The sequence below is a fragment of the Equus przewalskii genome, chromosome 4 (genome assembly GCF_037783145.1).
Source record: "Equus przewalskii isolate Varuska chromosome 4, EquPr2, whole genome shotgun sequence".
Classification (NCBI taxonomy): domain Eukaryota; kingdom Metazoa; phylum Chordata; class Mammalia; order Perissodactyla; family Equidae; genus Equus; species Equus przewalskii.
The window spans coordinates 38,596,196-38,623,131 of NC_091834.1; the positions used below are offsets into that span (position 1 = coordinate 38,596,196).

Sequence of the window (26,936 nt, forward strand, 5' to 3'; positions counted from 1 at the left end):
TACACATGTGTGTGTATATATACACACATACACTTATGAGCGCTACGTGTTTCAAGTGTACAACTTGAATAGGAAGGATTCCCTGCAATTCCCGGTGATTTTTTTTTCCTTGGGGAGGAGAGGTGGAATGCATGACTAGGTATGAGGCCCAACGGGTGTTTCAGTTGGATCTGTTATGTTTTACGTAATTTATTAAGGACGAAAAATGATATAAATATGTCATACATTAGCAGTTATCAATTCTTTGTGCTAGGAATATGGATATTGGGTAAACTGAATCTCTCCATTTTAGTATTGCTTGTTTTTATTCTTCAAAACGATCTTTTAAAAACATTAAGCCTTTTACTAAGATCTGGAGCTTTTATTGAAAAGGCAAATTTTGGATCAATAGAGTATCTTAAAAATCAAGTATTTTCTCAACTCATTTATTGGAAATGGTAATGTATTGTCAGAAAAATTAATTGTGGGTAATTTTTTCCCCCTTCCCCAAGAATACAAGTCAATGACCAGATTGTGGAAGTGGATGGAATCAGCCTGGTGGGCGTCACACAGAATTTTGCTGCAACAGTTCTCAGAAACACCAAGGGCAATGTCAGGTAAATATGTGGCTCCAGATGTGTACAATTTGGTTACTTGATATTTTGTTGAATTTTAGGTTTCTATAATTGTATCTATAAATATATGTAATTACAATAAGAATTTCATTTAAATACTGAACACTTGCCTTTAGCTTTTAATTTTTCCTTCTTTATTCAAATTAGTTCATGTAAATGCAATTTAAAACTAAAAATTCTAGTATTCTAGAAAGACGTGAAGATAGGAAGTGTGCAGTGTCAATCTGTATGGTTTACAACATGGTTTACTGAGCTGTTAGTGTGCCTTATTGCTAATATAGTAAGAATTCCTAGGAAGATAGAATTTCTAGTTGTATCATCAATAAATATGAATTTAGGTACCAAGTCCTTTTAATAAAACCAGTTATTGAAATTGAAAATTGAAATTGAAATGATTATACATGTATGTATACATAAATCTAACAATACATGTTATTTAGACAAGCAGGCTGACTGACTTAAGATTAATAAATACATTTAAAATATCACTTTATTGTTTTAAAGATCAGGCTAATCTTTGGTAAACTATAACTTTTCAAACTTAATAGGACAGAGGGTACATTCTTTTGGACCATGAAATTTATATCCACTCCTGGAGTTCTGGAAATTGTAGCTTGGAAAACAAATAAGGAGGTAGTCCTGAGCCAACTAAGGTCAAGGTTTGAAATCGTTTTATTTGGTCAGAGGGTCCTTATTTTCTAATACAGTATTGCTTATGTCTTATTCTTTTCCATAAATCCTATGAAGGGGAACATAAGGGGACATTGTTTGGTATGTTTAATTATGGAAGTGTTTTAGTGTTATCATCGAAATAAAACTGCCAAATATTGTGAACATATTGATGAGTTAATATTGCTGTAAAGAGGGTAACATTAGGATTTTATTGCAGCATATTTTGTGTTGTACAAGCATGAGTTTAAGTTTTAGAATTTAGACTTTTTCAGTTGGAAAGCGTCCTTTAATGCTGAAGGGAATGTTTAAGGCATACAACCACATTACTTTTATGGGTGCTATGCTGATGCTGCAAGAATACCCGTAGTTCTGAGAAAAGCATGTAAAGTAATTGGAAAGGATACAGGAAAAACTGTCTGATGCTCTCTCAGAGCTGCATGGACAGACCCCTAGAAAATGTGATTGTCTTTCTGCAGATTGCTGTCTGCTGTTCTTGAGACAGCACTTTCCTGTGACAGTAGAGAACTTGGTTTTGAAGCTGCCCATTAGGTTTTAAAAGGAATTTTAAAGTGACATAAATAAAATATACATTCAACTTATGAGGACATTTCTCAGCTGGAAACCAGTTTGTAGTTACATGAAATCATGGCCATCCTTTTCTCTGTCTTTGTAAATTTGTGCTCTTACTGTTTCAAGCTTGTTTCAAGCTGTACAAATTGCAAATGGCTTCTTAACTGATTTCCCTGATTTTAGTCTCTCCCTTCTTCAGTCTGTCCTCCTCATCCTTACCCCACATGGAGGCACATAGTAGCAGTTTTCAAATATATGAAGGGCTAACATGGAAAAAGGAATTGACTGATTCAGTGTAACTCTAGTAGTAGAAGGACTAAGCCCTGTGGGTAGAAATAATAATTCAGCGTCCACCGTGTCCCTCTCCTCTTCAGAAACCTTCAGTGGTCCTCCATTCTGTGCAGAATCTAAAATCTTTATCCTGGTATTAAGAATCTTTCATCACCCGATCTTATCACCTATTCTCCTTATTTTCGTTGTCTGGTACAGTCATACTAGTGTGGTCATCATCCTTTAAACTTGACTTGTGAATTATCGTTTTTGTGTCTCTCTCTCCCATTTTTCTGTTTAAAGTACTCTCTTCTGTTTAGAAACTACTTATCTTGAAGAATGTATTTCAGCTCCTTTGCCCTCCAAGAAGTCCTCCTTAACCTCCCTATCCCCTAGTGATCTCTCCTTCCTGGTAACACTTATCATTTATACCACTTTTTTGACCTTGAGGTTACAGAATATTCTACTTTCATCTTTTAAAAACATACATCTTATTTCCTCATTTACTTTGCAAAAATCTTGATATCGAAATAGGACCTTTAGCCTCCTTTGTTCTCTCAAATCATTTAACCCTGAATCTTAATTGATTGAAATTATGTAATCCAGTGTATTAATTAATTGAATATAAGGAAAAGTCCCTTCTCAATTTTAACTTATTAAAAATAATATTTGAATCCTCTGAATGTATTTTAGGTGGTAGTTCATTATAAAGTATTAATACAAAAACAGGATCCAAAAACTAGACCTATAATTATTATTATTTTTTTTTGGTGAGGAAGATTGGCCCTGAGTTAACATCTGTTGCCCATCTTCCTCTTTTTTTTTTTTCTTTTCTTTTCTCCCCAGAGCTCCAGTACATAGTTGTATATCCTAGTTGTAAATCATTCTAGTTCTTCTGTGTGGCATGCTGCCATAGCACGGCAGGATCCAAACCAGCAAACCCCAGGCCTCTGAAGTGGAGCACATGAACTTAACCACTTGGCCACAGGCCCGGCCCCTAGACCTGTATTTTTAATGTTTTCACTGTTTTAAACTGAAGATGTAAAATATGTATGGTTCTATATTTTTTATTCATTGATGACTGAGATATCACATTTAGTTGTCACTAAAATCTGTTTTCAAAAAGGGATCTCTGAAAAATTACTGAATTTAGTTTGAATTTTTCTAACTACTAAGCAGAGATCTGGGAACAATGTGTGGAACTCATGGCTTTAAAGAGCCAGGAAAGGGAAAGATAAGAAGTTAGTCGTGATGAGAAAATTGAAACTGATATTTGGATGGTGATTATTTTTTAAGTATTAGAGATCAAGATTTTTATTTATTTGCTGGAAATGTATATGAAATTGGTGTCAGCATTTGGATATGAATTAAAATCACACAATGAATTCTGTGACTTCACCCACACTTATAGAGAATCATTTTCTCACCTCTTAGTCTGCTTTATTTTGTTAGACTTTGAATTGCTACACCTGAGTTTATGAACTAATAGTGCTAACGTAGACTCCATTAATATGCCATTTTTAATATACTCAAAGAATTATACTATATATATTTTAATGCGATAGCTCCCAAGAGTATGTATGTTTTTCAGCTCTACATTGTTTAAATGAGTTAGAGCGTATTAGACCACTGTGAAGAAGTGGTTCAGCTCAAACCAGGCTAGGTTCCTGGGGGATTGGAAGCCCAAGTCTGGCTCAGAGCTTTGGTAAACAATTATTTCCTCCATTTTACTGATATCACTTAAAACTAAGCACTCACAATGAGTACTGTACTAATATCATGTTAATTACTTTGAGTAATTGAATGGGTAAAGGATTTACAGGACTCAAACCTTTCATATTCAAAAATGATGCAACAGCTGGAGAAAGACAAACATTGAAGGGGTGGGCATGGAAGACTCAGACATAGTCTTCATCATTCCTCTACGGGGTCTTACAGGACTTGTTGGTCTCCAGATTTTAAACCACCATGGGCATGTGCATGAAGCACTTGGTACCAAGAAGCCCGAAGTCTTATGTGTGGTAGGGCGCTCTCAAAGTAAGCTGATCATGTAGGTACATTCCTATTACATGATCAGCTCAACCATTGAAAACCCCCAGACTCTGCCAAATCCAGGGACAAGTGATAAATCCAATTATTATTACCAAACATTTCTGACAGGGTGGTATGACTTGCCTTGAAACAACTCATAGACCCATGTTTGCAAAATATCATTTATCCCTAGATAGTACATTTCAGAGCTTTGACCAAGGGTCAGTACCATGCTCTAGGCAACTTTGGAGATGAGCACTTGATCAATCCAAATTGATTCTAGATTAATTCATGCTGTATAATACATGTGCATAACACATTTATGCTCTCCTTTTGACTTTAGATTAATCCTATTAAGTATGTTTTTATTGTCTATTTCAATGTTATGTGGTGAAAATCCAAAAAGAAAATGTAACAGTTATTTTAAAACCTGCAATCTTTTTGGTAGTTGATAGAATGTAACTCAGCAAATGTAATATAGTTAAGAAGTTAGAATGAAGTTCTGTTCTCATTGTCAGATCCTGCGTTATGTAAAAAATAATTTAAATAGTTTAGATTCACTTCCTTTGCATTAGCAGGTTTATCTGCCTATTCACTGTTTTTATATTAGAACAAACTAAATGATGCTTTTCTTGAGATCCATATGTTTGTTGGTCCATGTTTAGTTATGGAAAAAATAATTTTAAACTTGACATTATAAAGTCATTAGAAAAAATAATAGGAAGTAGTTCAAAAGAGATAAAAATCATTGGTTGTATACCAATGGAAAGAAAGTAGAAATAACTAGATATTAACAGACTAATTCAAACTTATGCAAAACTACCTTGCATTTATTTTTGGATGTAGAGTGATGCTGTTTTGCCAGAGGTGTTCTAAATTTAGACATTTAACTCAATCTCTTGTGTTATATCTCTGGACAAGAGGAAAGATGTATTTTGAAATATAGTATATCTAGCAGATAGATAAAATTACGGAGTTGATTCTTTACAAACTATAAATAGTATTTAAAGTATTCATTTATATTTCTCTCTGCTCTTAGGACCAGGACTAAGTGTCTTTCTCTAGTAACTTCATTTTTTTACATGAAGCTAGACCTCATGGATTCAGATTCTGGTTTAACCACTTATCAGATGTATAAGTTTATGAAAGTGTTTAAATCTCCCTGTGCCTCAGTTTCTTCATCTATAAAATGGGCATATGATAGTACCAACCCCATAGATTTGTGATGAGTATTAAATGAATTAATTCATGCAATGCATTTAAATGAATGCCTAGAAAAAGTGGAATTCAGTGAAATGTTAGCTATTATTAAATTTTATGAAAATTCTGATCACTTCTTAAGTGTTCCTGTAGATTGCTAGAAAAGCAAGAGTCAGTTTTATAGCCATTCCTAACAGAGGCACGGGATCTTATGGTATGCGTTTGTGTAGTAACTTTATTCTTGGGTTTCTAATCTTCATGATTTTTATTTTTTAATTTTCTCTGTGCACTATTTTCCTCTTTCATTTGTTTAAAAATTATTGAATTTTTAAAAATAAAAGTAATGAATACACATTAACCAAAAAAGTCAAATTGTTTAATATGATAAAAGTAAAAATCAAATGTCATTTCCTCTTACCTCATGTCCTAGTCGACAGAGGAACCATTGTTCACAGTTTCTTTTTTGTTCTTTTATAAGTACCAGTATGTCTTGTCTTCATTTCTTGATTTTTCAATTTTAGATAGAAATCTAATGATTGCTTGTCATAAAACCTTCACTTATTAATTTTTTTCAATTAAAAAAATTTGCAACAGTTTATGACACTTACTATTGTATCACTACAATTGTCTTGAATACTTTTTGCATAGGTTGATTCAAAAAATTAAAACCAATAACCAGTATTTACAGTGTTATGGTTATGAATATATTATTCACTCAATCTAGAATCAAGTGGTAGGACTAAGTTAGTAGAAAATGAAATGTAATTTCATGTCATTCAATCTTTTTCTCTCTCAGGGAGACTCTTCAAAGAATGAAGGTTCTAGTGGAACCTGACAATATATTTCTAGCCTTCTTGATTTCCTCTGGGTCATACATAGCTGCTAGGGTGCTTCCATGTCTGAAAATGCATTATTTTGCCCTCAAATATGGCTAGGTATAGTATTTGAGGTTCAAAAATCCTTTTTCATTAGTGTTATGAAGATGTTGTCCATTGTCTTTTATTATCTGTGATTGGTAATGAGAAGTTTGATGTTAATCTGATTCATAGTCTTTATGCTTTTCTCTTTGGGATTTTTTCACTCATAATTGAGTTTTTGGAATTTTTACTAGGCTGTAACTAGATCTGTGTGTGTTTATTTTATATATATAATTCTGCTTAGAACTCAATCTGAAGACTAGGGTTTGGGAAATTTTCTATTATTATTTTATTATTTTGTTTCTTCTTCATTATTTTTGTTCTCTGTTCTCAGACCAGTATTAAATGGGGATTGGATATCCTGGTTATATCCTCTCGCATCTTGTTTTCTCTCAGAATCTTTGTTTTCTGTTTCCATTTTCTGCTGTTATGTTCTAAGAGTTTTCTCAATTTTATCTTTCAGATTACCAATTTATTTGTAAGCCATCGCCTTTTTAAGATGTTCTGGCCCCTATTCTCTAATTCTCTTTTCTATTTAAAGCTCTGTCTTCTCTTGCCCAACCTTGAGAATTCTCCAACTTCCTACTTGACATCTACATGTGACTTTCTAAAATGCACATCAAATATAATATGTTCAAAGTATTCTCTTTTATTTGTACCATTCCCTGTCCTCTGACCTCCTCCAAAAAAACATATATGTTATCTTTACTTGGGTGATCCTTCTTATCAAGTCTCACTTCAAAAATCAATTTTTTAGTGAATGAGTTTTCATGTTATGCTATTTATGTTGTCCAAACCCTGTCAGTCTCTATACATTACCAGTTTTCTTCATAACATTCATCTAATGATCCTCTGATTATCCTCTCCTCCTGGTATTGACTTTTTTGTTTAGTCTTCTACTGCATTGACTCCTGCCTAGTCTGTATAATGACTAAAGTATGAAGGAAGTAATGATGTGTGACTTTTGAGGTTAGGCTATAAAAGGCATTTGGCTTCTATCTTGCTCTTTTGGATCACCAGCTCTGGAGAAATCTAGCCCCCATGTTGAGAAGACATTCAAACAGCCTTCTCTAGAGGCCCACACAAGGAAGAACTTAGGCCTGCCAACAGCCAGCACCAACTTGCGAGCCATGTGAGGGAGACACCTTGGAAGGAGATCCTCCAGCTGCAGTAAAGCCTTCAGATGACACTGACCCTAATGAACATTTGATTGAACTTGATGAGAGGCATCACACCAGAACTGCCCAGTTGAGCCCTTCCTGAATTCTTGACTCAGAGAAACTACGGAAGATAAAATGTTGGGATAATTCATATCAGAGAAGATACAAGTTAGAATAAAAGAGGGGACATCATTACAGATCTAACACATATTGTAAGGACTAGCCAATATTATGAAGAACTTTATGCTAATAAATACAACTTAGCATAAATGGTTAAACTTCTTAGAAGATAGTACTATAAGAAAGTACCAAAGCTCACTCAAGAAAAAATAACGTGTTGTTTATTTACATGAAGATGAATTTATAGATAAAATTTTCCAGCAAAGAAAATTCCAGTTTCAGTTTGTTTCATTGCTAAATCTTACCAAACATTAGAGGGAGAAATAACACTGATTCTATACAAGCTCTTCCAGAACATAGAGGAGGGGACACCTGTCAACTACTTCTATGAGGTCAGCATTACCATCATACCAAACTCAGAAAAAGACATTAAAACAAAAATCATTACATACTAGTATTCCTCATTAATGTAGATACAAAAATCCATAACAAAATTTTAGCAAATTGAAGTCAAGAATATATGAAAAAGATAAAATATTATGACCAAGTGGCATTTATCTTTAGAATGCATGGTTGATTTAATGTTTTAAATTTAGCCTATGAAATTTTCCATGCTAATAGACTAATAGAGAAAAATCATATGCTCATATGCTCATCTCAGGAGATGGAGATTAGAAAAAATTTCTCGGGAAACTTGAAGTATACAAGAATTTCCTCAATGCAATAAATAGCATCTGAGTGAAACCTACAGCTAACGTACTTAATGGTGAAGGATCTAATGTTTTCCCCTTAGTATAAGAAAAATGCGGGGCCAGTGGGGTGGCGTAGTGGTTAAGTTCGCATGCTCCGCTTTGGTGGCCCAGGGTTCGCTTGTTCGGATTCTGGGTGTAGACATATGCATGGCTCATCAAGCCATGCTGTGGCAGGCATCCCATGTATAAAACAGGAAGATGGGCATGGATGTTAGCTCAGGGCTAATCTTCCTCAAACAAAACAAAACAAAGCAATTCAAGTATGTTCACTTTTGCCACTTCTGTTCAGCATTGTACTGGAGGTCATAGTTGGTTCTGTGAGGCAAGAATAAGAAATGGAAAACACAAGGAGGAAGTAAAACTCTTTATTTACATGTGATATATAAAAATCCTAAGGAATCTTCAAAAGATGCTACTAGAACAGTAAGTGAGAAAAACAGGGTTACAGGAGATAGGTCAATGTACAGAAATAAATTCTATTTCTATATACTAGTAACAAGAAAGAATTGAAAATTCAGATTAAAAATAACATCTATGATAGCATCAAAAACATGAGCTACATAAGAATATTCTGACATAATAGGTTGAAGACTTCAGCAAAATATTTCTGAGAGAAAATAGACAACCTAAATGAGTGAAGAAAGAGACTGTGGATCAGAATACTGAGTATTGTTCAGATTTCAAGTTTCCCCAAATCTGTAGATTAAGCACGTTCTCAATTAAAATCTCAGTAGACTTTTTTGTAGAAATTAACATTTTTTTAAAAAGAACAGAGTTGGAGGATTTCCCCTGCCTGAAAGCTACACTAATCACAGAAGTCTGAGTTAGGCATAAGGTAGAAATAAAGATTAATGGAGCAGAATAGAGAGTTCCAATATAGACCTGCACAGACATAAACAATTGATACACCAAGGTAATTCAATGGGGGAAATTACAGTCTTCTCAACAAACGATGGCAGAACAATTGGATAACCACATTTAAAAAAAAAGACCACAAAAAATCTTGACCTTCATCCCAGAGTATATATAAAAATTAACTCAAGATTAATCATAGATCTAAGTGCGACAGCTGAGACCATAAAGTTTCTAGAAAACAGGCAAAAATCTTTATGATCTTAGGTTAATCAAAGAGATTTTAGGACACAAAAGCGAGAAGTACAAGAGAAAGAAATGATGAATTGAATTGTATCAAAGTTTAAAACATTTGTTCAAAAAGTACCCTTAACAAAATGGAAAAGCAAGCTACAGACTGAATATTGGAAAAACAATGATCTGATAAAGGACTGTTATTTAGAAGATATGAAGAACTCTTATAATTCAATAAGAGATATACAATCCTTTTAAAAGTGTGCAAATCAATTAAAGAGATACTTCACCGAGAAAGATAAACAGTTAAGCGCATGAAATGCTGCTCAACATCATTAATCACGGGGGAAATGTAAATTAAATCCACAATAAGGTAATACTACACACCCACTAGAATGGCTGAAATTTGAGAGATGTGTAATACTATGCATTGATGAGGATGTGGCGCAACTTTAACATTCGTTCATTGCCAGCAGGAATGCAGTAATAGCACAGCCACTTTGTGAAACAGTTTGGTAAGTTGTTATAAAGTTAAACATTTACCATACCAGCCAACAATTTTACTCCTAACTATTTACTCAAGAGCAATGAAAACATATAACTACCCAAAGACTCATAGTTGCGTGTTCAAAGAAGCTTTATTCATAGCTAAAAATTGGAAAGATTCAAATGTCCTTTAACAGATAAATGTATATACAAATTGTATTATATTTCATACAATGAGATATTTCTCAGCAATACAAAGGAATGAGCTACCAATATATTCAACACCATGTATAACTCTCAAAACTGTTATATTGAGTAAAAAAAGCCAGACACTAAAGTCTTGACACTGCTTGACTCCATTTATACTGCAAAGAGGAAAGAGGAAACATTTTTGAAGTGACAAAAATGTTCTGTATTGTGCTTATTGTGTTTGTTATACACCTGTATATGTATTTGTCAAAGCTCAACATATTATACAACTTAAATTTGATGAATTGTATTGTATATAAATTTGACCTCAATAAAACTGATGTTTTAAACGTATAGTAATGGTTATGATTAATGAATTATATTGATGGTGATTTGGGAAGGAATACTATGCCTCTTTAAGACAAGCAGATGTAGTCAAGCTGAATTTTATTAGCAATATATAGATTTTATTGTGCTATATACTTAAAAAAAATTATTGTTGGTTTTTTACCAGAAAAAAAAATCTATATAAAATTCTTTATGTCTGGACCCTTTTCATTAGTCAAATATAGATTTGCAGCATAACTTTTAAGAACTCCTGTTTTGGAGGTCTACAGCTTTAAGTGGGACCTTGTCTGTCTTGCTCACCACTACGGGCATGGCATAGTTAGTGTACCTATTGTTGCATAATATATTACCTCAAAATTTAGTGACTTGAAACAATAAACTTTTATTATCTCACAGTTTCTGTGATGCACTTCCAGCTTTCTCATGAGAGCCTCTCTATAGGATGCCTTACAACATGGAAACTGGCTTCCCCAGAGAAAGTGATCAAAGGGAGTACCCAAGATGCAATCCGCCATCTTTTCGTAACCTAATATCCGAGTGACATTCCGTCAGTTCTGTATTTTATTTGATAAAAATGAGTCAAGTCCATCCCACTCTCAAGGGGAGAGAATTGCACAGGATATGAATATGAGGAGCCAGTAATCACTTGGGTCTATCTGAGAGGCTGCCTATTATGTAGTGATCAATAACTAGGTGGATGGATGGACAGACAGATGGAGGGATAGACAGGCAGGTAGAACAGATAATGTTATGCCACAATATAATTTATTTGTTTAATGTTGCATTCCCTGTCTTAAGAAGAACCCTGAAAAACTTGAGACTGTTTAGGAAAGACTGACCAGGATGGTGAGGTCTAAACATTTTTCCTTCTATGTGTATAAAAGTAGAAGATTCCACAAATTTTGTCTAAAAAAATAGAAAAGTTTTAAAAAACATGGTAACAGTTATAAAGCATTTGAAAGCGTGAACTCTGGAGAAAGGATTATGTGTTCTTTTTAACTCCAGATAACCATCCTATTACTAAAAGACAACTGTTAGAGGAAAGTGATGTTACAGACGAGATTGTGCTTCAGTATGAGAAATTTCTAATTAATTATGTTTGCGGTTCAACACCATTCACATTAAACTTTAAAGGCTTTCTGGCAAGTACCTGCTACTTATGATCAATAACTATGCATTCCTCATGCTTTTATCCCCAGCATATATATTTAAAGACTTTGACATTGAGCCATATAACACTTCTGGAGGTCATGATTTTATAGGAAGTATAGTTACACACGATAGAAAACAAATTAATCTGAGAGTCTTAAATATTTCCCTTTCTTTTTTGGAAGAGGTTCTAATATTCAAAAGAAAATATAAATGAATAAGTGAATTTTTTATAGATATGCGCTTGTTTATTTTGGATTCACAACTGGGCATATAATTTCTAAATATGCAAGCTTTTTAAAACACCTTTTTTACTTAAAATCATTGGGGTATCTGATATTTGCATTTGAAATGCATCAAATGTTGAAATGTTTTCACTTCATTCATATCATTTTAATAAGATCTTTTGTTACCATTACAGCACAAGGGGAAATTGAGAGGCTCACTTTTTATCAGGGCCTTGGTTTTGTGATTGTGCACAGTGGAGCGTCAGCTGTAATGAAGGGCAGCGAGGGCATTGCCATGTTCATGGAAATCGTCAGTCATTGTGGATTTCTTGTTTACGGTACGCCTAAGACTACCTCCTGGCCCTCAGATAAGAGGAGCAGCCACTATGGGCTTGCCACCATAGATAGTAGAAGTTTTTAATCTCGTCTATATGAGAATGGTCAACAAGCGCTAGTGATAGAAAGAAGATTAAAAACAGTGGGGATTTCAAAAAACTGCCTAAAGGGGACTTGGGCTTAATGAAACATTTTCTGGTGTCACTATATAAAGATGAGCACTTAAATGTTTCGTTTTTAATGTTTGTATGTGCAAATATTTAAACCTGTGATATCAAAACTTAAATAGGGAAATGTCACTTCTTGAAAGAGTGTAGCGTTTTTAGAAAATACTTAAGTTTATACCTATTATGTAGTATATAGTCCTTGAAGTATCACGTGTTAGCCAATGTTTTTTAAAGATTCAACTACTCTTTTTTTCTTTACATTGAAATGTAGTATAGAAAAAAGTTCTTATAATTAGTATTGAGTTAGATACAAAATTTATTTAAAGAACTAATGCTTACAATTAAGTTTAAATATTTCAGGTCTAGCTTTTAAAAGCAAAGATTTTTCTAGAAGAATTTAAAAAATTTTAAATGTATAGTATAGTATGTTAACATATAGTATCTAGCTCCCAATACAGAAAGGAAAAATATGTAAGAGTATGAAAGTACGAGAAAGAGGCAGAAGCTGGTCATGTAGGACTTGAGCCTTAAATGCTATCAGCAAATTTTAGTGAAAGTCGCTGGATAGACATTTACCACTGCTTGTTCAGTCGAATTAAGTAAAATATTTAAAAAGCTATCAAGTTCAGAGTAAGACCATAAAATGTGATCAAACATAGAAAAAGTGAGACACTTTTAACAAAAATGTTTAAAGGCAGCATGTGATCTTGTGATCGAAGGTTCAAATATAATGAGAGTAGATCTTGTGCATCTATTTTTCTTTTTCTTTTTTTAAAAATGTATGTCATTCAGATTTTTGGTGAGTATACAGTAAATATTTGTTTAAAGAATATTTGAATGAAAGAATGATTATATAAGAACAAATAACTATCGATATAGCTTTTCCTTTTTTAGATTACCTTAATTGCACATTGAGAATTTAAAATTTTGACATCATTCAAGTGCCATTTTTGACTAGTATGTCACTTTTATTAGAATAACTTATGTCTGAAAAACAAGGCACTCATAAATCATCATTTTTTGACATAACCTCTTACATCATTCACACAGAAGATGGATCTTTATGACTTCAATTCAGCAAATTGGAAATGCAGTTTTATAGTTGTTTAATTGTTTGACAGCTCACCAGAGAATTCAATAAACTAATCAGATGCGTTCCATATAATCTTGTCATCTAAACTCCAAAGGACAATACATGGATGTTGCTTGGTCTGATAATAGGTGAAAAGAAAAGGAAAAACTTATTTTTCTGCCTTTGCCTATTGTATCTCAGCCTGAGGGGAAGAGGGGGCAGTTGGTAGTGAAATAACTCACGCTGGAACAGGCTGATTGCTTAAACATTAGAAACAAGACATGCTGACAACATAAACCCTAACTGTAGATTTTAGTTTTAGTAGTATTGCCATTACTTTTCAATCATAAGCTTAGCAGATACCTAGTTTTTCATTTAAATGTCCAATACAGTTTGGTTTCTTGACCTCATTCTTTATAGGTAAAAAATAAAAGATCACACCATTCCTTGTTTGAAACAAAGAAAAATTATAAAAAGTGGCAAGAAAAAATATTTTTTTCTTAAAGGAACTTTAAGTTCAGAAACAGGCTGATTTGACTACATGTATTGTCATTTCAGTGGAGATAACAATGTCTAAAATATAAATCATAATTTTGCAGAAACATCAGTTGATTTGGTCACATATATTTAGAGGGGCTGATTGTTCCTGATTTTATTAATTGTTATATTTTTGACAATTTTTAAAATTCAATTTAAAGTGATCATATAATCCATAATTTTATATTTCACTGGCAACAGAAATTAAGGTTTGCAGAGCACACTTGAATGCAAGTATTTTCTCTTTTTCGTGGGGTTGACTCACAAAAACCTAGTCTGTTTTCAAAACTAGTGTGATCAAGTAAGAAGTAATTGGGATAGTGTATACAGATAGTACTTGTAAGTGCATTCAACCATATCTAGATATTAATACATTATCTAGGTAAAAACAACAGTAAACAGGTATTAAACATTCTCTAGGCACCAGGTGCTTACATAGATTTTTATATAGATTATATGGTATTGTTATAGTTATTATATTCATTTGATAAATATAGAAACTAAGGATTAGAAATATTAATATATTCAAGGTCACAGAGCCAGTACATCATGTTTATGGTTCAGTGAATTTGTCCTATCAAAGCCATTTTTCTCTTTTACCAACCTTTTTAACTCCTAAATTATACTGTCACAGCATATCCATCCTCTGAATCCATAATTGAAATAATAACCTTTAAATTTTATATTCTCTACTCAGTTCTATATATGTTAGATTGTACATGTACTGTTATAGGACATATTTATAAAGACAGCATAAAAGTGAACCAAACATTTAGAACATACAGAAAGGTAATCTGAATGTTATAAATTTTCCAAATGGGAGATTTTATCAGTTCTCTCATAATAATAGTGCCTTAAACTCCTTTCATGTCTATACCACATTTTATTCTTTTATCTCTCCTTTAGAGATAGGGAGTTAGATACTAATTTTCACACGAGGAAAATAAGGCATAGAGAATAGTTCAGTTCCACTTCTGTGTGTTTTCCCTCTGGACCATACTAATCAGGATGGCATTCTATTATTGCAAATCTATACTATAATTATACCAGATTACAAGGCTTTAAAGATGTGTGTAGCTGGGTGGTATAACGCTACCCCAAATAGCTGCCTGAGTGAAGAAATATGTGTATTTTAACATAACGTTTTGAAAATAAATGCAAAAATACACCATGTTCATGGATCAGATGACTCAATATTGTTAACACATCAATTCTCCACAAATTGATCTTAAGATTCAGAGCAATCCCAAATCAAACATCAATGGGCTTTTCAAAAGAAATTGTCAAGCTGATCGTAAAATTTATATGGAAATTCAGATAACTTAGAATAGTCAGGTAATTTTGAAAAAGATACACTGAGTTAGAGAACTCACACTACCTGGTTTCAAGATTTACTGTATGGTAATCAAGGGAGTGTGGTATTGGCACAAGGATAAATACATAAATGGAATAGATGGAAAGTCTAGAAATCAGCCCACAAACATTTGGTCAACTGATTTTCAGCAAATGTACCGAGGCAATTCAGTGACGATAATGAATATCTTTTCAGCCAATGGTGTTGAAACAGCTGGTTATCCATTTGGAACAATGAAACTCTACCCTTACCAAACATCATGCATAAAAATTAATTTGAAAAAATCGTAGACCTAATATAAAATCAAAACATTAACTCTTCAAGAAGAAAAATAGGAGAAAATCTTAGCAATCGTAAATCAGGGAAAGATTTCTTAGATAGGAAACAAAAGAAACAAATCTTTTAAAAAGTGATAAATTTGACTTCCTTGAAAGTGAAAAGAAAATGAAAAGACAAGCCACAGATTGGGAGAGGATAATAAATAAATAAAACAAACACAGATGCATGTACTGTTTGTGTGCGTGTATGTATCTGTGTTTATGTATGTATCTATAATATATATAAATAAGGATATGTATCTAGAATATTTAAAGAACCGTTACAGCTAAATAGTAAAAACTCAGACAATCCAGTTTTTTTAATGGGCAAAAGATTTGAAAAGATGTTACACTGAAGAAGATATATGAATGGTCAGTAAGTGCATGAAAAGGTATTTAACATCATTAGTTATCAGGCCTTTGGAAATTAAAACCATCATAAGATACCACTAGGTACCCAGTAGAATGGCTGAAATTTTAAACAGCAATGCTCAGTACTGGTGAGGATGTAAAACAACCGCAGCTTTCATGCGTTGCTAGTAGAAATGTAAAATAGCACCACCACTTTGAAAAATAATTCAGCAATTTCTTTAAAAGTTAAGTATATGTTACCATATGATTCATCAATTCTGATACCATGAAGTACTATTCAGGAATAAAAAGGAACGAATCAGATACTTGCAACAACATGGATAAGTCTCCGAAACATTATGATGAGTCAGAGAAGCTAGATACTCTATGAATTCGTTTATATGAAACTCTAGAAAAGCCAAATGTAATATGGGCCCTGGGTGAGGATGATACTCTAGAAAGAGAAATGGTATATTTTGGGTTGATGGAAATGTTCTTATATCTTTATTGATGTGGTGATTACAGGTTTATACATTTGTCAAATGTATTTATTGAACTATACTTTGAAAATAGATTATTTTATTGTGTGTAAATTATACCTGAATAAAGATGAAAATTCTAGTATTTACAGATTCTATTTATAGTTGATTCCCAAGGGAAAATAACTCAGATGATAAATGAACACCCAAGCATAATTTCTGCGTCCTGTTTGAAACTACATAAAAAAAATTCCCAAAAGATAATTAATTAGTAACATCTAAGTATATAAATTTTGACCTTTAGTGTATTTGTACAGAGAATGGTGCAATTAAAAAAATATGTATGATTGATGCTTTTCTCTGATTATGTTGCTATTTTCAATTTAGAAACAAGATGAAATAAAGTGTCACATCTAAAATAAAGTTACATGTAAAGAAATTATATCATGGAGACCTATTATTTGTATTTTTAGAAAAATAGAACTCCTGTAAAAAGACTTTAAAAAGTGTATGTTAATTTGTTAGCAAGACACATAGTGTTGATGAGGATGTTTCACAAGTGACTGTGACTTGCAATAAATAAATGGCTTCCCTGGTCCTTTCCTTATACGTTTTTTCTTACAGGAATAGCATCAACAGATGTTTTCCTGTCTCTTTATTTCTTGAAGCCATACCCTTCCTCATACCATCTCTTTCTCCTAAAGAAAAAGTGAATTAATTCACCACCTCTTCTTATTTTATTTATTTTAAAAACAAAACCAAAAAAACCCCCCTACATTTATTTTCTCTTCTCTTTATCTCCAAAGTTATAACTTAGCAAAAAGTCAGTGCCTCTCTATTTATTTACCCACCTAAAGTATGCTATACCTCAAAATGTTTTTGAAGCAGTTTTTGTAGTAGAAAGAGGACGTTATTATGGAAATAATAAATGAGTTCGGGGTACAGGAAATTATGAGTTTGCTTCCATTTTATAGGGCATCAAAATTGTGTAAAGTACTGTAGGATGGTTTACATCTGTTTTGTCTTCTCCCAGAGTAATAACTTTCTTATGGTTCCTATCTTTTTTTTGGGCTGTTTCTGCAAAAATCACTTTAATTGCTCAGCTAACCTCTCCTTCCACCCAGGAATAGCATTTAAAGTATATAAGCGATAGTACTTTTCTGAGGCTTCATGGGTGAGATGTCAGTCTTGGTTACTTTTCTTAGCACTCCTTTTTGCTGGAGAGTCTAACTATATTAGTCTTCTTTAACCTTCCTACAGATTTGTTATTGGGCGCGAAAAACCAGGGCAAGTGAGTGAGGTAGCCCAGTTGATAAGCCAGACGCTGGAACAAGAAAGGCGCCAGCGAGAGCTGCTTGAGCAGCACTATGCCCAGTACGATGCTGACGACGATGAGGTAAGCAGCGCTGTGCACGTTCTTCCTCCTACGTCTCGTCTCACTACGTTCCTGCTTCACGAAGTCTTCACCGTGGACCAGTGTGACAGGTTCTTTGCAGGAGAATGTGTCTACATTCAGCCTCATGGAAGAGAAATATTACCTGCATTTGTTATTAATTTATTAATCAAGTAATGGTACCCTATTTACAGTATGAAGACGTTGGAATCAAATAAGTCATCTTTTACCAAAGTATTAAAAGAAATTCATTGAAACAAAAAAGGGTGAAAATACCAAAATGTGAATAGTTTGTTTCTTTATTGGTGGAATTAGATGATTTTCTCTCCCTGCTTTATATTTTTTCAAATTTTCTACAATCGGTATGTAATGCTCTTTCAAAAAATCAGTAAATATTTATAGTGAAAGCACACACAGCTACATACACAAACATACATAGAAAAGTACTAAAAATTGCTGAGTGTTTTCAGAGGTTTTTTTCCCCAGGAAGAGAAAGTCCTTTGGATCTGCTCTCTATGATTTGTGCTAACATAATGCAGAACAAAGCTTTTCCACCAGCACACTTTCCATAGAGTAGATACATATTGGAATAATTTTGCATCCTGCTCTCTGTAGAAGATCAAGTGAATGAATAGAAGCTAACCCCCAAGTGAAAACGGCTCTCGGGAACCCTTGTGTATTGTAATATAATACAGATGCTGGTCTATTTCTAATGTAAATGCCAAATGTACATTGATATAGTGGGACAACATGCTTTATATAAACACGTTTAAACATGCGTGTGTTTCATATTGGCATCTCAAAAGATTCATCAACGATTTCGTTGTAGTATTTCATACTCCATAAATATAGTAAATATTCAGGTAAAACAAATATTTTTTATACCAGCTGATATAAGGACAGTGCAACATCGTATGTCCAACTTCTACTCATCTGAATATATTCTTTTTCCAGAACATTTTGGTTTCTAGCCAGGACGTAGTAAAGATTAGTAAACAGACATTCAAATATTTTTCATGTATTTTTGTTCTGAAATGTTTTAACCCAAATGTATATTAATTTTTTATGTGTTTGTAGTATAATGAAGATGTATTCTCCATTTGTTGTAGTAGAAAATTAAAAGCGGTGCATCAGTGAACTTTTGATGAAAGAGTAAGCATTAGAAAGTCTTCACGTGAATGCGTTCGTCTCCTAGAATTCTATTTAGTTGATTTAGTTTTTCACTTGCAGAGTCCATTTGAAATGGCGAGTCTTTTTTCATTATACTGAGATATTATCTTTGAAAATGTTTTCTTAGATTTAGAAACTAAAAAAGTGATTTCTTCAAGTGTTTGAACTTTGATCTTACCTAGATTTCAATTCTCTGTGCTAGTATTTTGTGTTTTATCAGAGACTCTTGTTTGCTTTGCCTGCAAGCCTCTTTGAGGATCGTAGAGTCACTCTCTGCAGGTTTGGTTTTGACCTGCTCACGCTGCTGGAAAGAATTTGGACCCGAGGTTTAGGGGAGTACGGGTGACATCAAGTGGTGGAAGGTGAGGAGGCCAAGCCTTCCAATCTCTGGGGGCGTCTGTGTCTTTGGCTTTAAAGTACAGAGATTGAGCTAAATCTCTAAATTTCTTCCAGCTTCTAATATTCCATGAGATTGTGAAATAAAGCATCAGGTCTAACAAAGAGAGAGGGAAAATAAGAAAGTTCTTTAAGGCTCTCCAAGTGAATTTTTTTTTAAAATTTGAGTTCATAATAGTTTACATCATTGTGAAATTTCAGTTGTACATTATTTCTTGTCTGTCACCACATAGGTGCTCCCCTTCACCCCCTGTGCCCCTCCCGACCCTCCTTCCGCTGGTAACAACTGAAGTGTTTTCTTTGTCCGTGTGTCCAAGTGAAGTTTTTAGATCACAGACTGTATACTTCCTCCAGTCATTTTGAGGAATTGATCACATTCATCCCCAAAGGTTTTCAACTCAAGCAGCTAACAAAGCTTTTTTCTTTGATAAGTGATTTTTCTCTAATTAATAATTTGAGTAAATGCAAAAGGAATATTTGTTACTTAACATTTATACTTAGGATCACATCATATGGATTTTTTTGTTTGCCCATTTTTGTAAAGAAAGCAGAGTTGACTGTCACCTGAACAGACATTTTCAGGGGTGAGGGGTGCGGTAAATAAATATGCAGTGCCAGGCGCTTTGCAGGGTGCCTTTCCTACGTGATTTCCTGGAATCTTCACAGCAAACAGAAGAGATTTTGTTGTCTAGAAATGTAGCAACTGAGGTTTTTCTACTGGAGCCACTGGGAGTTGATAGATTCAGGATGAGAATAGGGTCTTCTTGGCTCCAAAGCCTGGACTCTCTGCAACACACTGCTGCGTTTGAGTGGAGCGGGCTGCTGGGTCTGCCTGTGTTCAGGCGCACATGCAACAACCGGGTAACAGGAGACGTTGGAAAGAGGACTCCTGTTTTGGGTGATTGAGTTTCTTGTAATACTTAGGTTCTGTGATTCTTTGATTTATATTTCTAATAATAGGGAAATTGAATACTTGGAGAATTAATTTACTCTAGGCAAATCCTTAATCCATAAGTATCTTATGAAGATAGGGTTAAAGGGAAGAATAATTGAATGTACAGATATTTTACCAAAAAATGAGGGTTTAGCTTTAGGTTAAACTTTTTATTCTGTATGCAAGTTGTCAAACTAGAATCAGGTGATTGCTAATATGTTACTCCAAGTAACCTTCACCTTATTGAAAAGGTCAAGGAGCCTTTTCCTTTGTCTCTCTCTCTCTTTCACGCTCCTCTCTGACTTACGTTTCTCCCTTTCTTGTGTTTTACACACTGTCTCATCAAAACATGCCCCCCTCAAACCAGTTGTTAATTTTCTCTGCATGGGAGAGATGAAAGCTATGTGAATAATGAACATTCACTCTTGTGTAAACACTTTATCTACTTGATTTAAATTCACTTTTTTACTAATGCTACCAAATATTGTTAAATTGATTGATTTGAGTGTTATGTCCCTATTTTATATTTACTCTCGCTCGCCATTGATGCAAAGTAAAATGTCCAAGAGACATAATGGAAATGAGAAGAACCAACATTGGTTATCCAATGGATAAATGCTCCTTGAGTAATTGAGTTAATTTTATATGTAATTGAACAATTTATTGATTTCAATGTCTTTGTTGTTCCTGGATTGTGTACTCAGCCACTTGGTTTCTTACTTTTCTTATCATTTATAGAATCATCTTGTGATTTCAAAGTTAGAATCAGTTTTATTTGACTGTATCCCCTGTGACATGTCCTGGGCCAGCCAGGAAAACCTCTAATTAAATGCAGAACAACTAAGATCATCCAACTAGTTTCCAGAGCTGGCACCTGGATCGGCATTGTCTACTGAAGGATAGATAGCTTCTGGTTTTGGTCAAATCATCTAAGGTTGATTCTAACTTGGAACTTATCACAGTGACAGAGGAGAGTTGCTTGCTTGAATTGTCTACAGGGAAAACATTGCAACGTGAGAAATGTATCCTGAAATTGTACAAGTACAGTGGTCTTCTATTAGAACCATATTTAGGATTAAGAATACCTTATCGTGTGTTGAGTGTGCTTAGATAGATCTGTTTTAATGCTTTAGAAAATTGTAAGTCATACTCTGATAGAATTTAAAATATATAAATCATCCCCAAACTCTGTTTCTGCATTTTCTGTTTTTTTCTCCAAATATTCAAACGAGAAGAGTTTAAAATAAGCAAACATCCAGTTCAATTTTAATTTGCATTCCTGTTTTTGTCCACTCTGTTAAACATTCTGACTTAAAAAGAAAGTTAAAATGGCTCTGCCTAAAGGCTGACGAATAAAAGGGAGGATCCTATAAAGAATAGGGAGATATAAATCTGAATAATTGAAAAATTTTAAATGTAGATCTGAATATATCTGTGATTACTGACTGACTTTCTGGATTTAATCAAATTATTGTTCTTTTATTTTTCTTTCTTTCTTTTTAAAACAAATCTGAAAGGTAACCATGGCAGATTTCAGTAAACTCCTCAGATAGTCAGCATTATCCCACGAAGTTCTGGGGCTATGGTAAATTTTTCAGCTAGATTTTAATTATCAATGACAAATTTAAACTCCTGTCATACTCCACAGCTATCAATGTTTAACTTTTTAGTGGTGGGATGATATAATTCTGGTATATGTTTTGTGTAGCATGGGTCATGTATATATCTTTTGGGTATCAGTTTCTTTCAAAGAGCATTATGCAATGTGAAACACTGTGGGTCAGACTGGAAAAATAGTATGAACTGGTACTGTACTACTTTTTGGTATTAGAAAATACATATGGTTGTTCACATTAAAATGAGTTGTTTTACATGCACTTTTAAAATTATATGATTATTTTTGCTTTTTAAAATATAGTATATATTACATTTTAAAGTCTTAGATTGCAGATGGCATTTCGAGGTCTCTTTAGGCAGTAGTTCATAACAAGGTTGATCATCGCTCCAGAAGCTGAGGCTCCTGCTCTTCCAACATAATTTAATCTTTTTTTCATAATTTGATTTCATTACTGGAAATTAATATCATCATAACTGTATCATGACGATATTTTTTTAGAGTCTTTTAAAGTATTGAATACAATTTAAAGCAGCTGCCTACATGGATGTGTATTTTTTATTGCTTGTGTTAACATGTAATAATTAGAGACAGAAATATAATGGAAGCTGTGGTTTGCATAAGTGTTAAAAGGTTTACAAGAATGTAGTTTTTATGTGGAAAGCATTCAAGGGATGACATTAAATTTGACTCATGCTGTTTGCTGTTCCTGGTTTGAAACAGCTTTTGTTGTAGGAGCTAGAGACTGCGGTTACCAGAAATGGCCTTTTAGTAATGTGAATAGACTGGCTACTCTTTATAATGCTGAGAAACTAAGAGTGGGGGCATTCTCTGAGTTCTCGAAAGTGTGTCGTACAGCAGGCATCGGAACTTTTCTATCCTTTGTTATTAGGCTGCTTCTCTTTTGTGGGGAAAAAAACCTCCTTTAATGTTTGTTGTCAACCATTTTAGAACACTGTGGCTGAATTGCAAGGAGTGTCTGGCAACTGCAATAACAGTAACAACTATTTCCTTAAGGTTTGTTTTGTAGCGGACAACAATGCTTATGTGTACATTCCTGCTTCGTGTATGAAATTAAATATTCTGTGTGTCTTATTAACTAGCTCTGTGCTCGAAAGAATTTCTCTAGAACTGAGTGTTTTGTATGTTGAATAATTGAAAAATTATCATTTGAAAAATATTTAATTCTGAAACATAGCACATATTTTAGGCACAGGTTCTGCAATGTGGACTCACTTCCTAATATTTAACCATGGATGTTTTTAACCCTTAACACTTCAAATATTTTGTGGTTCATATTAAAGGGAAAAAAGATACCCAACAGCAGGGCTGTATGATGTTTATACAATACACTGTATACAGTGATTTATATTGTCTTTAAATCCAGTGATATTTTTTCTAGAAAAGAATCTATTGATGCAAAGTTTTTAATTTTTCAAAAACCAAAAATCCTAAAATTTTAAAGTATAGTAGTATTTATTTGCGTGATTTATATGGTATAAACATAACAAAATGTCTAAAAAGATATTACACTTTCGATAATAAAATAATTCTCAGTATTGTTGGCTGCCAGTAGCAGAGATAGAGGTGCTTAAAAATGGAAGTCAGGGGGCTGGCCCCGTGGCCGAGTGGTTAAGTTCACGTGCTCCGCTCCAGGTGGCCCAGTGTTTCATTGGTTCGAATCCTGGGTGCGGACATGGCACTGCTCATCAAACCACGCTGAGGCAGCGTCTCACATGCCACAACTAGAAGGACCCACAACAAAGAATTTACAACTATGTACTGGGGGGCTTTGGGGAGAAAAAGGACAAGAACATAAAAAAAATCTTTAAAAAAAAAAATGGAAGTCAGGGCCGGCCTGGTGGCATAGTGGTTAAGTTCATGCATGGCCCAGGATTCTCAGGTCCGGATCCCAAGCACAGACCTATGTACCCCTCATCAAGACATTACATGTACAAAATAGAACACGATCGGCACAGATGTCAGCTAAGGGCCAATCTTCCTCACCAAAAAAAAAAAAAAAAAGAAGAAGAAGAAGTCAGGTATGTTTAAAAAGGAGGCTGGCTTCGTGATTAGAGGAGCCTGAAGAATAGGAGACATATAAAACGTTTTTAACAACTTGTTTACAGACTCCAATTTGACTGGATCTTTAAAATCGTTAAATTTACTCACATCTTTTGTTTGTGATCCCCAGATCTACAGTAGTGGTCATTGTCATTGAAACACAGAATCATAAGGTGCTTAGAAAACATTCAGTGGAAGACTATATCCATCTTGATCTAACACGAACAAGGTACACCCACATACATGCTATCCCCAGGAGGTGGACGTCCTCCTCTACTTGAAAGGTCCTCTTTAGAAATATTCTTTGTATATAGAAACATTGTTATTTATAACATTGAGCACAGGCAAGGAAGATGGGTAGTGTCAAGGGGAGAGAGAGATTAGAATAGAAACCTTCTCCTAAATAATGTCATCTTTTTCTAGCTTATTTATTTTATTTTGTTTATCATAATGCAAGTGATTTGAATACGTTTTCTTGTTTTTTTCTTTCCAACTACCACATTGTGGTGACTTTCATGAGCCAGATACAAAATACCAAATAAACTGTATCAAATTCTTCTGTGCCATTAAATGCCTCTGAGAGTATAGACTTTGTACTTCCTAGAAACAGTGCTGGAACAATTCTGTATTACAATGATGAACCACAGAGTTTGCAGTGTTTAAGACATGTCATAGAAACAAACACAAATAACAGTATTTTTCCAACTTTAAAAACATTTATAAGTTGAATATAGTTTTTTACCAAAAAGTTCTAAAATGCTAAAAGGCACAGAGAGAGAGGGCCTTACTAGCGTGGGAAACAGACTGACTTTCCTGTGCACCATAGGGATCGCATGGTTTCTGCATGCCTTTGCTGCTACTGTTTTCTCCACCTGGCCTGCCATTCCCTGCACTGACTCTTGGTTGCCCTCGTGTGCCCACTAATCCTGCTCTCCCTTAAGGGCTCTGTTTAGGTTCCTCTCTCTCCTCCAAAAGATCTTCTTAGACTCTCTCAGCTGGGCTGAGAGCCCTTTTGTTTCATGAGTCAGTAGCACTACGTGTCTCTCTTTCTATCATTATTTACCCAAAAATTTCCTCTGCTAGCTTGTAGTCTCTTCAATGACAGGTTTCAATAACTGGTTGATTTTTAATATATACACAATGAGGACAGCACTGGGTGGTTTACAGGAAGCCAAGAAATTGAACTGAATTGAATCGAAAGATGTTAAGATGAAAATTGGGGAATAGAGTTAAATGAGGAGAATGAAATTTAGTAGGAACATAACCTGAGATAGTGAGGACAGAAGCAGGTAAAAGGAATGTGAAACCTAGTAAGCCTAGAAATTGAGATAGCGAAAGGACTGCAGGAATAATCTGTACTTGTCTGTTGGCACTTAGGGATATAGCACCTTTCCGTGGGCTTTTGCTACCACATTTTAATTGTTTTGAGAGACCATGAGTTTGCAAGAAGACCCTATCACTGTCACACTGCACCAAAATCTTCTGTGTGTAAAACCAGAAAAAATGAATATGCCTATTTCATTCCCTAAAAACCTTTGGGACCTTAGAAATAGCAACTTGGTGACACATTGACACATTCTTTTTAGTCACAACTGAATAAACATGCGATAGAAACAGAATGGTCAAAAGGGCCTAAATGATGTCAGGATCAATACTGCATGGATAACTATCTTCTGCCCAATATATTGACTTAGAAATAGCCTTCAGTTATAGAAATACATTTTTGTCAGCGATAAAAACTAAACAGTGACCTGACCACGGACTGCGGTCCTAAAGCTGCCTTGTTATGGAGGTTTGTGAGGTCTGATGAGGGCACTGTTTATTTTAGACTGATATTGACACTAGTGCGGGTGGTGGTAAAAACTCTTAATTGATTTCTGGAATTCCATTTCTTAAAGGGGTTTTAAAAAATTTTATTGACATAAAATTGACTTATAGTAAAATGTGCAGACCTTAAATATATAATTTGATAATTTTTATCATTAAATATTTATATTTCATATATTAAAATCAATATTAATGGGGAGTAATTTATATACAATAAAATGCACCAATTTTAAATGTGTTTAGCTTAACAGTTTGATGAATAACCACCACCACATTCAAGATATAGAGCATTTTCATTACCTCAAATAGTTCCCTTATAGAACTTTGCAGTCACTCTCAGCCTAAAATGATCGATCTTCTTTCTGACACTAGATTAATTATGTCAATTCTAGAATGTCATTTGAATGGAATCATAAAGTGCATACTTTTTTTTATGTCTGACTTCTTTCACTTATCCTAATGTCATATTTATCCTAAGTGTTCTATATGTTATGATAATTGGTATTGCTTTGAGTTACAGTGGACAAAGCCCAGGGCCTGCCCAAAGCGGGATGTCTAATTGGAGGACTCCATCATGAAACTAGAGCCCCAGGGGTTACACTGCTCTGTAAGATGAGAGTAAGTCTAATCTTCTACCTCAAGGACTGCGTGGGAAATTGCCAGTGTCAAACCTTGGTGCTGAGTGGAAGAGAAGAAAAAATTTCTCTGAGAAATTGTGACCACAGCAGCCTGAATTTATGCTACCTTTCAGGAAAAAAAAGGTGTATCCTTTCTTGAGGCATTCACCTTCAGTCAAAGTCTAAAAGTTAAAGTTTCAAGAAATGTGAGCTTACAGTTTCAAAGTACAAAACTCACAGGGAAATAAATCACCGTTAGAAACAAACAGCAGAAGCAAGAGAGAGAAAGGGAGGAAGGAAAGGGAGAAGGAAAGAAAGATAAGGTCCAAGTTATTTTAACAGTTATTTCAAACTGGAACAAGTTTCTCTAATCACATATAACTATTCCAGAGGACAAAAATGAAAGAAGTACAACTCTGATATTAGGAATGCAGTAAAACCTTGAGAGTGTGAAATGTATGAGGTGATGACCGATAACCCTGGTACGAAAACCAAATAATGATGAAAAAGAAGACT

General features: G+C 34.1%; 1 protein-coding gene across 26 annotated transcripts in view; it reads left to right on the forward strand.

Annotated features, from left to right (window-relative positions):
- Nucleotides 1-26,936, forward strand: part of PPP1R9A (protein phosphatase 1 regulatory subunit 9A) — a 313,914-nt gene that overhangs the window by 192,108 nt on the left and 94,870 nt on the right. For 13 of the 26 annotated variants that reach the window (XM_070617521.1, XM_070617539.1, XM_070617526.1 and 10 more), the window contains exons 5-7: nt 492-596; nt 17,665-17,800; nt 22,864-22,929. In XM_070617521.1, the coding sequence (XP_070473622.1) occupies nt 492-596; nt 17,665-17,800; nt 22,864-22,929 (307 nt within the window). The remainder of the gene's footprint in view (nt 1-491; nt 597-17,664; nt 17,801-22,863; nt 22,930-26,936) is intronic. The other 13 variants (XM_070617528.1, XM_070617533.1, XM_070617531.1 and 10 more) reach the window with 1 other exon arrangement.